The 15,611-nt window shown below is 43.8% G+C and overlaps 1 protein-coding gene across 5 annotated transcripts in view; it reads left to right on the forward strand.

Moving 5' to 3' along the window:
- The first annotated feature begins 2,188 nt into the window (after positions 1-2,188).
- LOC101062933 (calmodulin-binding transcription activator 1-like) overlaps positions 2,189-15,611 on the forward strand; it is a 39,005-nt gene continuing 25,582 nt past the window's right edge. For all 5 annotated transcript variants that reach the window (XM_029826223.1, XM_029826224.1, XM_029826221.1 and 2 more), the window contains exons 1-3: positions 2,189-2,315; positions 4,224-4,319; positions 9,196-9,299. In XM_029826223.1, coding sequence (XP_029682083.1) covers positions 2,291-2,315; positions 4,224-4,319; positions 9,196-9,299 — 225 coding nt within the window. In that variant the 5' untranslated portion in view covers positions 2,189-2,290. The remainder of the gene's footprint in view (positions 2,316-4,223; positions 4,320-9,195; positions 9,300-15,611) is intronic.

Below are 15,611 nucleotides of genomic sequence, written 5' to 3' on the forward strand. Positions count from 1 at the left end.
TTATATATATGTTTTTTTTTGCTTTTATTGCGTCTTTGGAACACCTTTTGTTAAATCTTTCTTTGATCAGTGAGAGAAATCTGTAGGATGTTGGTTGTTCACGTCTACGTCGTTCCTCCTGATTGGCGGACCAACCGCTCACTTAGATCACGGTTTGTTTTGGTGTTCAACTTTATACTTTCAAGTGCCAAACATGGAGCTCTACAGAAGGCCAAAAGCAATTACTTAATGCGTCTAGGCTATTGTTAAGATCCTAGCAGCTAAAAGGATCATAAATTCTCTAATTCCCATTACTGAATTAGTCCTTTTACTAAAGAAAATAAAAATTCTTTTGTCATAAGTCAAAATATACAGAGGTTTTCCAGATCAAAACATATGAAATCTGTTCTTGTAAAAATCAAAGTGATCATGTATATACTGTTCTCTTCATTGATTCTGCAGTAAAGCCCACTGAATAATTGGTATGGCATATTCCACGAACACACAAAATAAATAATAAAATGAATAAATAGGTTTTAATATTATTATTTAATACGCACCATTAACAAATCTAGAAGGCCAAAGTAAATTTAGATAGCTCCAGCTTTGCCTTGTAGGCAGACCATTGGGCATCTCTGAACCAGAGTTCATGCTGCTATTGCTTCACTACTTTTGAGCAAAACAGTTTTTATCTAAAAAATACATTAAATTAAGTTAAATTATTAATACTATTTGCATAATCCTAAATAGGGTGTTTGACGTGATGTAGGGGCTATAGGAAGTCATTATTATTGAGTGTAATATTCAGCCCTGATTGCTATATTGCAATTTTGATTTGCTTGTCATATATAAACTGTGCACATTTTATTTAACCTATTGTCATTTATATCATTTCAATACTTTTTCAGAATAGTCCAGTGTGAATTATTTGGCGGCAACTAGTGGTGAAAAGACTGAGTTTAATAAGCGAAAGCTGCTTTCTCATAAGTTTACAACAGTGGCTTTTGGGCTGCATAACAGATTTTCCATGATGCAGCCATATTTTCAGTCCAGAGGTTGTTGTAGATATATCGAAAAAGTAGCACCAGAGTTTGAAATGTGCTGTTTTTGTATGTAAAAGCGATTATTGCCTGTTCTAAAATCCAATCTAACAATAGATACAGACTTTCGTATTATTACACAAACGTGTAGTGTATTCGATCTCTGACAAAGGTTAAATACAATACACTACGATGCACTTTGAACAAATGAAAGCAGCCACGAGCGTGTTCTCCTCTCTTTGGCTTTGATGTGGATGAGCGACAGCTCGCGACGGGTCGAAATTAGGATTCAGCGCAAATCCATTATTAGAAATTGAGCAATTATCACCGGAGAAACACCTGATTTTCAGGCTTAAAGTCTTCGCCTCAGCTATCCTCGAGTTCACTTCAGAGCGAGCGCGTCGCCTGTGTGCACGCGGCGGAGGCGCGCGCGGTGCTGAAAGGACAGCTCCGCGCGCTTCAGCACCACGTTGGATGACAGCAGCGGCAGCATCCGGCCCATCTGGAGATCAAGGGCGCGCGCAGGCCGCTGTCTTCCAGACACGCGCTGGGAGACCAGCCAATTAACGGCCAGATGAGATTTTGATTTTTTTAAATCCAGTTTTTGTTTTTTTTTTTCCGCAAAACGGTCCTCTGGTTCCAAGTCAAAAATTGGGGAGCAGATTTTTGGGAACACACTATAACCTTGTCAGGACGGGGAGGTCCAATGTCAGCCCTAAAAGACAGACCTTAATTTACGAAGGATTGATTACGGCATGTTTAAAAACTGCACACGCAAACCCGCGCGCGTGTGTGTTTGGTGTGTGTGAGAGACAGAGAGAACGAGAGAGAGAGAGAGACGATGATGAGCATGATGATGATGCTGTGGGAGGCTGTCAAGGTGTCCTCGAATACAGACATCGTTCAGTGACGTGAGAGCGAGGGAGAGAGACAGAGAGGGCGAGGGAGAGAGACAGGGAGAGAGAGACAGAGAGTACGTCAGGGGGTGGGGACAATGGGAATAATGGAAGAGAGGGAGAAGAGCGCGAGCCGGACCGCAGCTGTCCATTCTCGCCGTTTGCTCCAATAATCTCGCGGAAAGCGGCAGGCTCGTCCCGCCGCCCCTTTTTTCATAGCCACGCCCCCTCCTTGAGCTGTCCTCTCTGTGCACGCGCGTCCCCCCTCCCCCCCCCGTCCCCACACACCTCATCACCACTAGGTCGAGGAGGAGGAGGAGGAGGAGGAGGAAGAGGAGGAGGAGGAGGAGGGATGAGGCGCGCGGCGGAGGGGAAATGGCTGCCGAAAACAAGCCGGAAGGTAAGAGAGAAATAACGGGGTTTATCTCGGGAGGCAGGGTCCCGATGTTTGGCTTTCAGACGGGTCGTAGAAGGGACGCGGGGAGGGAAGGGGAGCTGGAGAGCGGCAGGGCTTCCCCGCTCCTCCAGCCCGTCCCGAAAGCACGGACACTGGTGCTGAAGCAGCGGCTGTATGGAGCACGGTTAACCGACAGCAGATAAATAACAGAGAAGAAGTGGGCTCCGAGTCAGTCCGAAAGGCTAAGCTAGTTTCTACCCCATTAAAGCCTCCCCAGCGCCTCCATCAGAGCAGCTGCTTTATGGGTGCTTTTCAGGCGTTTAGCATGGCAAGGATGGATGAGAGGATGAGAACGGTTCACGCTGAAGGAATTCAGATGCTTTCAGTGTGTGCGTGTGTGTGCGTGCGTGCGTGCGTGCGCCTATGTTTATGTATCTTCTAGTACCAGTGTCTGCGATCTCTGTATTAAGATGAATTAGGCATTCAAGCTCAAAGTGAAGTATTACATTGTCGATTTATTGCCGATGAAGTGTCGATTGGCTCAGAACCTCCAGGGCATTTTATTTTAATCACAATTCTGTGTGTGTGTTTATGTGTTTGTTTTGCATGTTTATATTTTACTTTAGTCAGGTGATATCTATAAATAGGTTCCATTTTTAAAAGTGTTGATAGGTCATTCGCAAGAAGGTCTGTTTCCCCTTTTCACTCACAGAAATAAACTCCTGAGGTCATTATTATTATTATTATTATTATTATTATTATTATTATTATTATTGTTGTTGTTGTTGTTTTATTACGACACACTGCTGACAGTTTCTCACCTCCAATTTATTTGTCTCTGACTTATTTATGGGATGTTCAGAACCAGTTTATTTTAATATAATCAATTTCTCAAATCATGCAATAATCATTTGCCGCTTCTCTTCGGCCTGTTTGAATTTTACGTTGAACATGTTGTCACGGAAGACACGTCTCGTCCCACAACTGTGCACCAATGTCAAGCAGAGCTCTGGCGTTATCATTGACATGAGTTTTTTATCATAATTGAATTGATTCCTCTGATCGCTTTCTCAGCAAAGTGACTGAGAAACGGGCAGAAGTCTCTAATCCTCTCAGCACTACTGTATAGGGGGAGATGCTGGGAGACGTTTTCTCATGCTCCATTATTTTAAAACATCAGCTGCACCATGTCAAACATTGGCAGATTTGTAGGTGTTCTTGTAGATGGGTTTGTACTGTAAAAATATGAAGGCGCGCTGGAGGCAGGAGGGAGGCCATGGCTGAGGAGTCCCGTTGCATGAAAAAACTTGAACCCATGATGAGACAGATGGCCCATGGGCTGCTCAGCAGGCACTGTACCATATAATTGTAAAACCATCCCCCTGCCCCACTGTACTGCACCGACACTCACGCAAACATTTACGCACTAAAAGAATGAGAGGCTGTTGCCCTCTGAGTGGAGAGGACATGATAATTTACAAGCCTGAATAAATAGCAGATGAAATGCAGGCGCCTGTCACCTCATCCCATTCCTTGGCAGATGTGCATGGCAGCGATCAGCGGCCTACTGCTACTGGGCGAGAGAAGGACGTCCACCATGTAGCGTGGAAGACCATCTTCCTTTGAGCTAGTTGGTCTACTTTGTATCATAGCAACAGTGGTCAGGGAAACAGAGAAGTGATGAGAGCGAGGAGAACCTAAAGCTGGGTACAAGTTAGTCACAGACATGGAGGCAGTGCATCTACTGTGGCCAATCGATGAGGAGACACGCTGGATGCAAGTCCGCTAATCGGCACACATGCACATCACAGGGAATATTGTTTCACCGAGTTTCACAGGAGGTAGAACTACCGTCGGGTTTCTGCTGCCAGGGAAACCTTCGTCTAATGTCTCCTCTTCTTCTACCTTTAGGAGTAAAGAAGATAAGAAACCCAGAGCGAATGGTCAGGATCGCAGTTGGTTACACTGGACACGCCCCTCCTAAGAGTGATGATACTGACGCCAACAGTAAGGGACACACAAACGCTCTTCACACTTGTTTGGGTGTGCGTGTGTGTACACAGGGTGACTCTGGGAGCAAGTATAAAAGCCTTCTGGCAGGATAATGTGATGTGGGAACTGAGGTCCTCTTCTCATCTGCGCTGATCATAGACCCACACGCACGCACTGCTGAGATGTATTTTCTATTCAGATCTGTTACACGTCATGTTTATTCATGCATACCACTACAGCATCACACACACACACACACACACACACACACACACACACACACACACACTCTGTGCATTGCCACAGAGATGGTGGAGCTTAGTTTGGCTATCAGTTGTTTATTGCCATACCTAATCTGTACACATGGCTTTATGTATCCATAATCCTCAGTAGGCCTGGTTAAACTAAAGTGAGATGGAGTGTGTAATCTGGGGTCACTGCATGGTTGGCCGTGCATGCGACTGTTTGTTACTGGACCCTTTGCATTAGAGGGACTATAAAAACATTGATTGCTTTGATTCCCTATTGATTTCAGAACATATGACAGAAACGCGTGGTGTGTGTGTGATGTGCGTGTTTGTGTAGCCCCAGTTTGTTTCTGAGCAGATGGCCTCATACCCCCACCAGAACCTTCTCCTTTTGTCAAAAGTGACGAGAGACACCCGTACTGTCAGAAGACAGCCAGGACGGATCGAAGAGAAAATGTGGAAAGAGCTAGAATAGAATAGAACACAGAGTTCTGTTTAGGATGGCTGTTTAATATGAGCCGAGACTTCCTGAGCCTCTCCCCGTCTCCTATCTTTTCTCACGTCCCAGCTGGAGGATTACTGGAGGAAAAGTTTATCAGCAGAATGATAAAATTAGCATGCATGCCCATCTTTACCCCCCTCCTCTGCTTTCCCTCTTCCTCTCGCCCCCCCTTCTTCCTCTTGCACTCTCACTCATCCCGTCCTACGCTCCCCCTTTTCTCCTCCCTCTGCCCCGACTCTCTCCCTCCTGCACCCCCACCCCCACCCCCGCCACCACCCCACCCCTCCATCTAGCTGCTGTGCAATGAGCCTTTCTTTCTGTCACATTAATTTCATACTGAAAACGGGAGGGGGGGAACACGAAAATTTCCCCTGACGCCCCCTAATATCAGTTGGGGAAGAGTTAAGAGTTGCATTTGGAGCATTTTTTTCTCTCCTGTCTTTACTGAGCAGAGTTTTATAATTAACTGACAGCCATCTCACAAGGGCATTGGCTTGTTTCTATGTTAAATATGGAGATGACAGGTTTATGAGGTAAAATATTCATCAATCAGAGGCCACTGTTCTGTGTGATTCGGCTAAATTGTTGCAGCTGATAAGACACCAGTGTTTCACTTTGTACATTTTCTCTTTAAACCACGTTCTCACTTTGTGACTTCATTCGCCAGAAGCTCCACATTAGCATGCGGGAATTGTTTGGACTCCTTTTTTGCTATACATTAGCAATTCGGTGAGTGATATATGGATTGGTGGCGCACTGTTTAGGGAGTCAGACCAACCTTTGTAGGTATTCAAAGACTTTTATATTCTCAAATACAAATACAAATGTGGACCATTTCTGAATTTACATATTCAGATGCGTTTTCACCCTGTCCCAGGGTGGTTTGCTTTTTTTCTGGCTAGCTGGAAACAAAAGATAAGTTTTTGCCCCGTGTCACAGCACAGCTCCAGCGAGAGCCATTTGAAACAGATTAAAAAGACAATTGCGATAGCAACCAGGCGGTATATTTTTTTTAATAGTGATACATGCGCTGGTTCAGAATTGTTAGAATCACCCAATAGAGGCCCTTGGGGCGTTAAAGCTCATCAGCATTCAACAAATCTGCAAAGTTGGTCTTCCATTCCTTGTCAGCAGCGCGAGTCCATGTGAGGGCGGCTCGAGATGCCGTACGTGTCTATAAAGATGTGCTTTAAAAGAGAGGCTGGCATCAAGGTCACTGGTCTCAAAAACATCATTCTGAGAAACTCTGTGATTCACATGTTTGCTGAATTTAATGACTTCTTATTTTTAACATATTCTACGATTCATTTTTAATCCCATATATGTCAGAGTGTTGAAAGGTGCAGAAATGCATACAAAATGAATAGAGACCCATTGATAAAACTACAGTAAAGAGCCATTAGAATATTGAATAAAACTACATATTATGAATTATAATCAGCTTTTCAAATGCTGTAAGGCCTTTTTTTTGTAGATGTTGTGCACTGTTGAGTGATGACCAACAGAGTTCCCAGTGGCATTCAATCCTTTTTTTAAATATGAGAGAAGAAAAGAGTAGTTAAAGAGGACTTCTAATGTGAGAACAAGTGCTGAATACAGATGTGCCTCAGTTTTGGGTGTGAAATTATGGAATGGGCTCCGTGCTGATTTGAAAACGTCTTGCTCTTGGTTTATGTTTTAAAAAAAAACTTTAAAAAGTAAAATGATTGTTGTGTTTTGACTTGAGGACTCATTTGTCAGATTCATTAGGGGAATAAAAGAGAAAATGAATTGTTTTATTATGTATTGTCGAGTTTTCCATTCAATTCATGATAATCTCAAGGAAAGGCAAAGGTGATCTATGAGCTTCTGGTTTTCCATTTTTCGATTATTGAACAACATTTATTTGTGTTTAATTATTTTTCATCGTATATGTTTCAACCAGAAATCAATGAAAATGATGGCGGTCACATGTCTTTGCATGTCTGAGGCATGTGTGTGCGCCCACGTGTGCACATTGGGCCTGTTGGATGTGCTGGTTCTGGTACATTTCAAAGGCGAGGCTGATGAGAATTCTACAGAACAGTGGGGGGAGGGGGAGTGTGGGGGGCTGTAGCCAGGAGGGGTGGAGTTTAGGGGCTGATTGGCATTCACGGCAGCGAGGCCGTACTGCTGCTTAAAAGAAATTAGGCTTTAACTAAGCTGCACCATTCAGCTGTTTAACTAAGCTGCTGCATCGTTCGCCTGTTTGAAATTTTGTCTTCTCAGGCCTTCTATTAATAAATGCATAATTGATTGGGGAAGAATACGTGCCTGGGCACACATGCTGGGATACCTTTGTGCTCCCACTAAGCCCGCCCGTGGCCGTACTTTCCCTCGCGTCGCCGCGCTACCTTGCTCCATCTCGTGTCCTTGGGAATTTTCGTGCGTTTCAAATCAATCCTCTGCTCCCTCTAAATTTTTTGTCATTAACTCTCCGTCTAACTGTCTCCGGCTAATTGTCTCCCCGCATCTCTATGTCCCACTCTGACCCTCCAGTGCCCCACCAATCTTTTTGCCCCCCCCACTCTGTCATCTTCCCTCAGGTAGAGTATAATTCCTATCTTCCCTGGGGAGTCATGAATGGACGTCCTCTACTCAAATGCTTATCAATAACCTTTGAGTGCTCCCTCTCCTTGACTTCAGAGCAGCACACCCATTGGGCACAACTTCACAAACAGGCACACACACGCACGCACGCACACACTCACACACACACACTCAGGGTTCTATCTTTGCACAGTGATTCACTAGTAGAGTGCTATTTTCTCGAGGCGCAGAGGGATTTTTCCTCACGTTGAGTGTTTTGGCAATTCTTTGTGCATGACAGTGGGAGGAGAGGAGGAGTGGGGGCATTCTGACCAGTAATCCTGCAGCACCGTGTCAATTTTCAGTGGCACGAGTGGCAAAGCAAAGATTTCTCCCGTACTACACAAACCGCTTATATTCCGCTACATTACAGTCAAAGAAAAAAAGGGTAAGGGCGATTGTGTTATTGCTGTTTTAAAGAAATCCTTTTATCAACAGGGTGGAATAGCTGTCTGCCGGCGCAGGTCTCAAACACATGATTGCAACACACAGGCCAATAGAAGCCTATTTTTAGCCACGGATTTCCTTGTTTATGTCACTGTTTGTGAAGGAGCCCCTCAAATAAACTGTTTTCAAACACAGCGAAGGAGGAATGCACAGCTAATGCCTGGCGTGATCCTGTCGCTGATGATTAAAAGACAGAAATCCGTTAGAAATTTCAAACACGAACATCCAAAGGCTGATAGGTGAATTACTGTTCTTAACTGTAGTGCTTTGTTATTCAGAAGCTGGGAGCTCTAAGGACATTGTATATGTCCAGGAACGTAATTTAAACACCACCAGTCCGTAGCGGCGTTTTGGCCCGCTCTGTATTTGCTCTGATGTCTCACCAGCTCACGTACAAGGTTTTCCTCTCAGGAGGAGCTAGTCTGGAGTCTGGCCTTCATTACTAAACTGTCTGTATAGCCCGGTGGGGAAGGCATTGCTTTTAGAGGGGATAACAGATTCCCATGCTATCCGCCTTGATTGTCACCAATCCCAAATGTACCGATAATGGATTTTTATTAAAGCTGTTTTCCACCTGCTGTTTAAATCTAAGCATGCCACTCCCAAAAGATTGTTCAAAACAATCAAGAACACTTAGTTCCCTTATGTTTCGAGCATTATACAGCATATTATTCAACAATATTCTGTGCGGGGAACAAAAATTTAGCCATCTTTCATCTGTTTCTTTAACTAGAAGAAGCATTTATTGGTCAATACAAGCTATCACCTGTATTTCTTTGTCAGAAATCTGGCTAATTACCAAACTGACAAATTTATTTTAATTAAACTAATTATGTGTCCTTCATATCCCTGAACAAATCTGTCTGGAAATTCCCTTGCTTCAGGCTATAACAAGCCACTGAATTGCAGCCAAACAAAGTTTATGATTTTTTTTTTCCCACCCAGAGATGCGGCAGCGTTTTTGTATTCTCGTCTCACAAGTGTGTCTGTGTCTGATGAGAAATTTCTCTCCTCCCACTCATCCCTCATCTATCTTCCTTTATCTTCACCCCCTCCACGCGCACACACGCCTCTCCTGCCCCTCCAGATGATCCAGGCCAGTTGAAGATCTACCTTCCGAAGAAGCTGCTGGAGTGTCTGCCCAAATGTTCCTCTCTGCCAAAGGAGCGCCATCGCTGGAACACCAACGAGGTGAGGTTGTGAAACACTCGAGAGGGAAATATCTATGACAGCGAGACAAACTGCTCGCCGGTGACTCATCTCTGGCAAATGTCACACCGAGAGATGAAGAGGTGGCAAAAAAAAAAAAAAAATTGCAATGGCAGATATTCTTTTTATGACCTTAAAACTGTGGCACCAAGAAATAAAAGGTATCAACCCAAACCTCCAAAAGAATCTTACAGTTGCTGCACATTCCGTGTTGGGCATTTTGCTTTGCACTCCAAGCAAGTCTGAGTTTAGGCCCAGAAATTGGAGGCTCCGGGGTCTCCAAATATACAGGGCTTCGAGGCTATGAAAGAAGAAATGAGGCTACAGATTGAATGTTTCCTCTGTTGATTGTTACTTGCCTCAAAAGGCCCTCGGTCAGTTCGATAAATATTGTTATCTGAACCTACCATTGTTGCTATGGAAGCACGGAAAGGCAGCTGAGATTATGGCACATTCCCGCTGATTGAAGATTTTTCTGTTTCGCCTTTTGTGATATTTCATTTACAGCACACCTTGTTATTTTGTCCTCACAACAACATTCAGAGAAAAGAGAGGGGAAAAGCTGCGATGTAGTGAACACACACTCAGAAGATTTGGCCATGAAGGCAAGTTAAGTTAACTCAAGGGCTTTTTTTTTTGGTCCTTTTCTTTTCTTTGCATTACCCATATGTTAGAAGCTTTGGTGTGCTTTGACAATTTTAGGCTTTACGCAAAGTGCTGGCTAATTCTTGCCAATGTATTTTGAATCTTTTTTTCCCTGTTCTGGACTGAAGGTGACATCACATTCGCAGCAGATAACTTTATAAAGGCTGCTGGTTATGCCTTAAAATGTAAAATGAGGTCAAATTAGGCTGGGGCATCCCTTTACATCAGGATCAAAGATAAACTCGACATATGTGCATGTTGTTCCCGACTGAAGCTGTTAGCTTTTGGAAGTGTTTGCTGGCTGGAAATGAACCCGGACAATTATCACCAACAGCTCCTTATTGAGCTGCTCTTCAATGGTGGTACACTCCATCCGCCGTGATGTGGTCGGCTTCCACGGAGATATTTTCTCCATGTGCAGGCTGAGCACTCCATTATGTATGTGTGTTTGTGCATCGGTGTTATTGATTACCATTATTATGCAATGCAAAGCTGATTTGGCCTGTGGTTTTTCTCTCAGGAAAGTCATTACATTTTTCATGCAATCCATCTTAATGAAGGTCATAGTGGGAGTTAAACACAGTTTGCGCACGTGAAATGAATAGCGCGTGTGTATGTGTGCGCAGGCGCGTTTGTGTGCGCGTCCACCAGTGAACCAACACGATAGGCTCAGACCAAAGTGCACGGCTGCCCTCTGTCCTGACCTGTCTGCATATCTATCTTTCTCCAGTCTCCCTTCCAACTTGCCCCCCTAGCTTTCATTTTCCCCTCTACCTCCCTCGCTCTTTTTTCTATGATGGGAAGGTACTGACTCTGTTCAGGGAGAGGTTGGGTGTCCCTCGGCGGGTTCCTTCAAAGCTCCCTTTTCCACCCAGGCATAAAGTTTCCTGCATACTTAAACCCCATTGTGTCTGCTGCTACTACTGCACCGTGCTCTCCGGAGGAGCTGTGTGGATGCTCGCTGTGTGTCTCCTGTATGTATGTATTTCAGTCTGTGGGTGCGTCTCTGCCTACATGTGTAAATGTATCTGTTAAATTTATAAACGATAGGTGATTACTCCATGGATGCTGGAACAAAATAATGAATTTATGTATACTGATTAGCTGTCTTTAGTTCAGGCATTGCTGTAATTATTTTGGTTTTATTCACAGTGTTTTGACAATTAAAGTCATCATAAGCCGTCGCTTTATTTTACTGGTGTGTCGCGTGTGCATCCAGTATTGATTGGGCTCATAATAGATGGAATTTGAACCAGCTGTCACATACGAAGCCTTCCATTTATTTTTCACTTTCTTGCTCTCAGTGTGTCTCTGTGTGGGTGTGTGCCAGTGTCTGCAACTTCACCCAGTACCAAAGAGCTCAGTTCCTTTCGTAATAATGGTTATGAAGTGTGTTTGTTATCGAAAAATGAGAACGCAGAGCAATTATTGACTGTGTAGACTGGCTCTTCTGTGGCTTCCTTCCGGGGGATGCATGATGGCGCTCCCATGAAATTCTTCCTCTTGTGATAGAAACACATGGAAAGACATCAGAAAAATAGTATATGGTGATTTCTCCTGTTGTCTCACAGCAGTCGGAGAGCACAGACCTCCACAAATTTCCCATAATCCAATTAAAGCTAAGCGCTTCCCTTTTCTGTACATCCATACGCCACAGGCATGTTGAATACCCTGTGTGCTAGGCAGTCCGTACGTACAGCAGCTGCAGCATCGGGAGAGGGCCAATCCAAGCAGATGTAAACCAAATCTCCACCATCAGCCACTGCAAATGCAGAGGTAATAAAAGCTCAAGTGAAGGCTACGCGATGGCTCTGCATAAAGCGAAGGAGCTGGAGCACCCTCTGCTGTTTCAGTGAGTAATGTTTCTCAATAAAAACATTCCTGAGCTGCCTCCAAATACGCATTAATATTTGATCACTTTTAGGTACAGCCAAGCTTTAGCCTTATCTCTTCCTTAGAAACCACCAGCCACAAAAATATAACCTCAGCCTTGGTTCTTCCCTAGAGAAAGTAATTAAGACCGTTGGTATTTTATTATTATGGATTAGCGATTACACAAGTGATGAGAAAGTTTGTCATGTGTGCATATTTGTCCCTACACAAGGCTAAAATATAGATTTCCAGGAAAAAGGAAACTGGTTGTTCAGAGATGTGCTCTTGCTATCAAAGACGTAAAGAACTGTCTGAAAACATTAAGATTGGGATTTCCCGTGGATGCGCGTGCACGTACACATGCTGACACCTGGGTCCCAACGTCCACGTTGTGTCATTATGTGAGTTTGTGTGTGTGAGAGAGAGACACACACAGAGTGGTAGAAAAGTCTTTAAAGTGTTTACCTGAGTGGCCACTCTCCATGTTTGCCTTCACCTTTTTCTTGCCCTGCAGCGTACGCGTGCGTGCGTGTGTGCGTGCACAGTCACGTCCTCTGATCTCAGCTTTGTCATGCATGGCTCCCTGTGACACTTCGGACTCCCACAAGCACCGAGCTGTGACCCCATACATTTTTACCCCGTGCACTCCTCAGTCCTTCCCTCTGTCCTTTTGTCTCTTCCTCCCCCTGTCTTTCTCTCTTTTGTGTATCTACTGATGTGTGAAATTATTCTGGGATGGAGGGATGGATTCCTCCCTGATGGGCTGAGTGGAGGCGTGAGCCTTTTGTTCAATAATAGATTGGGGGTGTATGTGTATCCGTCTATTGAAATAGACGATAGACCAGTTTAAGATAACAAACCACACTCAGGTAGACAGACTGATGGTTGAGCCTGCATTAGCCACCTATTGGGAATGATTTGTTGTTTGGCTTCAGCAGATTCAATGGAGCACTGAAATGAAGAGGCTATCCAGCTCTTTGGAAATGTAGACAAAGACAAACGTAAGGCCCTGGTCCTTGGACTCCAGCTCATGAAAAGAAATGATTAATCTTACGGCCCCCCCCCCTGACATATTGTTCACATTGTCAAAAGCCTGAGTTTTTACCTGGCAGGTAAAAATTGTATTTTGAAAACTCAAATTAAAAACATGCAGTAACATACTAGCGAATGTGCAAGTCATCTTGGAATTTTAAAGGTTTCTACTTCAAAGCAGCCCCCACCACACACACACACACACACACACACACACACACACACACACACAGAATGATTTAGATGATGCAACTGCCAAACGGGATTGTTCAGACTTGCACAGTGCATCACCCAGGTGACAGGCGTTCATCTGCATCAGGCCACTCCATCACTTCATTCCAAAAAACTGCATCACTGCATCATGTGACACAGCTGTATGGAGTTACGGTATCTGGTCCACACGCCTGGCCGTAAGACACTAACATATCTGCTGGAAAGAGAAGCAGATCTAAACCGCAGTATATACATTTAGACCACTGTCCCATCTGCCTGCATTCTGTGAATACATATTAAGGATAGGTGTTACCATGGAAACTGATTGGGCCAGCACATATGCCTCAATTCATCCTAATGACATGATCAATGCACATTTTGACACATATTTGGTTGCTATGCTGGTAGATGTCTAGTAGCTGAGCAGTGATAAGAGAGATGCTTGTAATGACAATGTACCCCAGATTTTTTTTTAAAAGCCTCAAGTTTTCTTGTAAAAAGATGAAAATAGAAACCAAATGACTTTGACCTTTGAGTGCAGGGCTCCAAATTACAGTCCAAAGCTCTACAGTAAGTGTGTGCACAGGTTTCATTTATTATTCATCCCATTAGTGTTGTTTGTGAGCCATTAAATACTGTAGGTACATTGAATTAAAGATGCAATGGATTTCTGCCTTTTTTATGAAGATGTTTATCATTCTCTTTCCTGTAGGCACATCATGACTACCATGAAGGTCACTGAGAGCAGTTCTCTCAAACCTGTTTTATGTTAGTCAAGGTTGCCCTTGACTAATGAATGTGACGTAAGGATCATTAATTAATGTCCCCGTCACACTGGCACAACACTGAAAACGGGTGATAATTCTAATGTTGTCCACCAGAAAAAATAAAAGAGCAACTTGCTTGTCATTACATCTGTGTGTGTGTGTGTGTGTGTGTGTGTGTGTGTGTGTGTATGTGTTCTTGTATGTGTGTGTGTGTGTGTGTGTGTGTGTGTGTGTGTGTGAGAGAGAGAGAGAGAGAGCCTCTCCAGTTGACACTGAACTCTGTGGTGTTGCCATTTACCATGGTAAAGCATGGTTTAATAAAGGGCTAAGGAAACACATACACACACACACACACATATACATGCAGTCACACCACACCAGAAGGGTATTTCACAGTTCCTTATATTTGATTCCTATTCTTTTATCTTTAATCATCCCTCTGTCTTTGGGTTGAGATATATTTTATGTTTGGAGAAACCCAAGTTAAAAATCACTAATTAGTCCTCCAGGCTGTCTCTCTCTCTCGCTCTCTCTCGCTCTCTCTCGCTCCCTCTCTCTCGCTCTCTTTTCCACCAGCTAAGCCTAGCCCAATTAACATCTAACTCATCTTTTCGACTGTTGTGACTTCCATTTCCCTTCCAACATCTGACAGTCACGCGTGTTACGGAGACCAAACCTTTAATATAAATTAATGCGCAGCTTTGCGTCAAGTTGCATCCCACGTATTTATGAAAGTAATATGCTTTTTGATAGATCTAATTATGCCAGTTTTTCCCTGGCAAAAGAGTCTTAGTATGACCGAACATGTGGATCAGAGATGGTTCTGAGTAGTTCACAAGAGGCTGAGATTAAACAGCTTTTCCGAGAGTAGTGAGGGAAAGCCAGCTGTCTGTGGAAGGGGTTAGCGTTGCCTCTCCTCTCCCGCTACACCTCCATATATTTCTCCCGCTCTTTTTTTCCCCACGTTGCAGAGGCCACCATTTATCTTCCTGCAATAATTTGACATAAAATAATGTTAACTGCAGACAGAGAGATATATTAAACGCAGGAAATGTGTGATTGTGAGCGTGTGGGTGTTGAGCCTGTTTTTGTTTTTGAGTGTATTTTTGGGCTTCCAGTCAGATTCCAAGCACAGCCCAACCCCCCCTCACTGAATGACCAAAGTCGGCTGCATCAAACACCCTGACCGGGCAGAGCTCTTATCCTTGAGTGTCCCCACACAGAACCTCTGTAATATCTGAGTCTCGTGTAAATTAGATTTTGTTCATTGGAGACAGACGCACAAACTCTGAGCTGCTTTGAGTGCTCGGGTTGCATGTGTGCAGCTTTGGCGGGTAACCATGTAACTTTATTTCACTTTAATAACTTATCCTCCTCAGACAAGGGGAACGACTCCCCGAGCACAGGATTGAGGAGTCAAATGTTTAACTTTTTAACAAATGAGGTATCAACCATACCAATGGACCGCTTTTTCTGGGAGCTCTGTTTTCAGCTGATTTACGCTTTCACGTTCCTCTGTTATGAATGTAAAACACTTTTTTTGTGCAGTTTCAGTCTTGGGGTTGATGCTTTCTGTCAACGCTCCCAGTAAAAGCTGCAAAATCTCGGTCTCCGATTCAAATTAGTTTGTCTTGATCTATTTTGCATTTCATACACTGTTTCCGTTGGTTTCCCTCCCTGAGCTATTGATGTGAGGCTGAAACAAAGACAGGCGCTGCTATGACTGTGCACTTTCATTTTGGTGCTTTAGAATCCACTTCACTTG

Source organism: Takifugu rubripes, chromosome 19, assembly GCF_901000725.2.
Source record: "Takifugu rubripes chromosome 19, fTakRub1.2, whole genome shotgun sequence".
NCBI classification, from domain to species: domain Eukaryota; kingdom Metazoa; phylum Chordata; class Actinopteri; order Tetraodontiformes; family Tetraodontidae; genus Takifugu; species Takifugu rubripes.